We start from the raw sequence: 1,016 nt of genomic DNA, 5'->3' as shown, positions 1-1,016 counted from the left end.
GAAAGACCTCATTCGCCACTTCAGCATCCACACTGGGGAGAGGCCCTATGAGTGTGCCGAGTGCGGGAAGGCCTTCAACCGTAGGTCAGGACTCACTAGGCACCAGAGGATTCATAGTGGGGAGAAACTCTATGAATGCATCGAGTGTGGGAAAACCTTTTGTTGGAGCACAAACCTCATCCGACACGACACGCTGTCATCCACTCGGCAGAGAAGCCCTATGAATGCAGTGACTGTGGGAAGGCCTTCAGCCGCAGCTCCTCCCTCGCTCACCATCGAAGGATGCACAGTGAGAGAAACCCTGCCGGTGAAGCACATGAGGAAAGGCCCTTCACAAGTGGGCAGACTTCTGTCAACATCCAAGAACTTCTATTGGGAAATGGCTTTTTTAATGCGACCACTGAGGAAAATCTTTTCCAGACAGAAGCATCTTACATAGCACATGCTAATTCATACCAAAGAGCAACCCCACAAGTGTCTTCCCTGTGAGAAAACTTGTCACAGATTGCTGCTTGTCATATGAAAACATTAGATAGTGAGCATTGTTTTCCAGCCGAGAATGTAGGAGAGACACCAGTGGGCACTTTGCACTCATGAAAACCTTCAACTGTATCTTTCTCCTACTTTGAAGTGCGGTGTTAGCTCAGGAATTTTTGTGAGGAGGAGGTGACATAGGAATGAAAACTTTAAGCACCGTTTTCATGCTTCCCCGCTAAGTCTTCAGCATTTGCTAGTGAATTTTTAATATGGGTGGAGAGAACTTTGGGTTAGGGAGTAAAGGAGTAAAGGACCACGACCCTTTATATGTCTTGTGTTTGTGTATACATACATACATATAAAGAGAGACTATATATAAATATATATATATATTCCTTGCTGTCCAGTATTTAAAAATTGAAAACAAATCTATAAACTTACTGAATATTTCCCTTTTCCACATAATTCTGCAGTAGATCATTAGTTATATGAGAAATATGGAAGCATAAGTTATTAAATACTTTAAGGATGTAAGGGAA

At 42.9% G+C, this 1,016-nt stretch overlaps 1 protein-coding gene across 1 annotated transcript in view; it reads left to right on the top strand.

Moving 5' to 3' along the window:
• Window positions 1-439, top strand: part of LOC113455465 (zinc finger protein 264-like) — a 1,968-nt gene extending 1,529 nt beyond the window's left edge. Inside the window, exon 3 of the mRNA XM_026777120.1 lies at window positions 25-439. Within this exon, the coding sequence (XP_026632921.1) occupies window positions 25-439 (415 nt within the window). The remainder of the gene's footprint in view (window positions 1-24) is intronic.
• Window positions 440-1,016: the final 577 nt, after the last annotated feature.

This window comes from Microtus ochrogaster, unplaced genomic scaffold, assembly GCF_000317375.1.
Source record: "Microtus ochrogaster isolate Prairie Vole_2 unplaced genomic scaffold, MicOch1.0 UNK47, whole genome shotgun sequence".
Taxonomy (NCBI): Eukaryota; Metazoa; Chordata; class Mammalia; order Rodentia; family Cricetidae; genus Microtus; species Microtus ochrogaster.
This window is presented reverse-complemented; position numbering and strand designations above follow the sequence as displayed.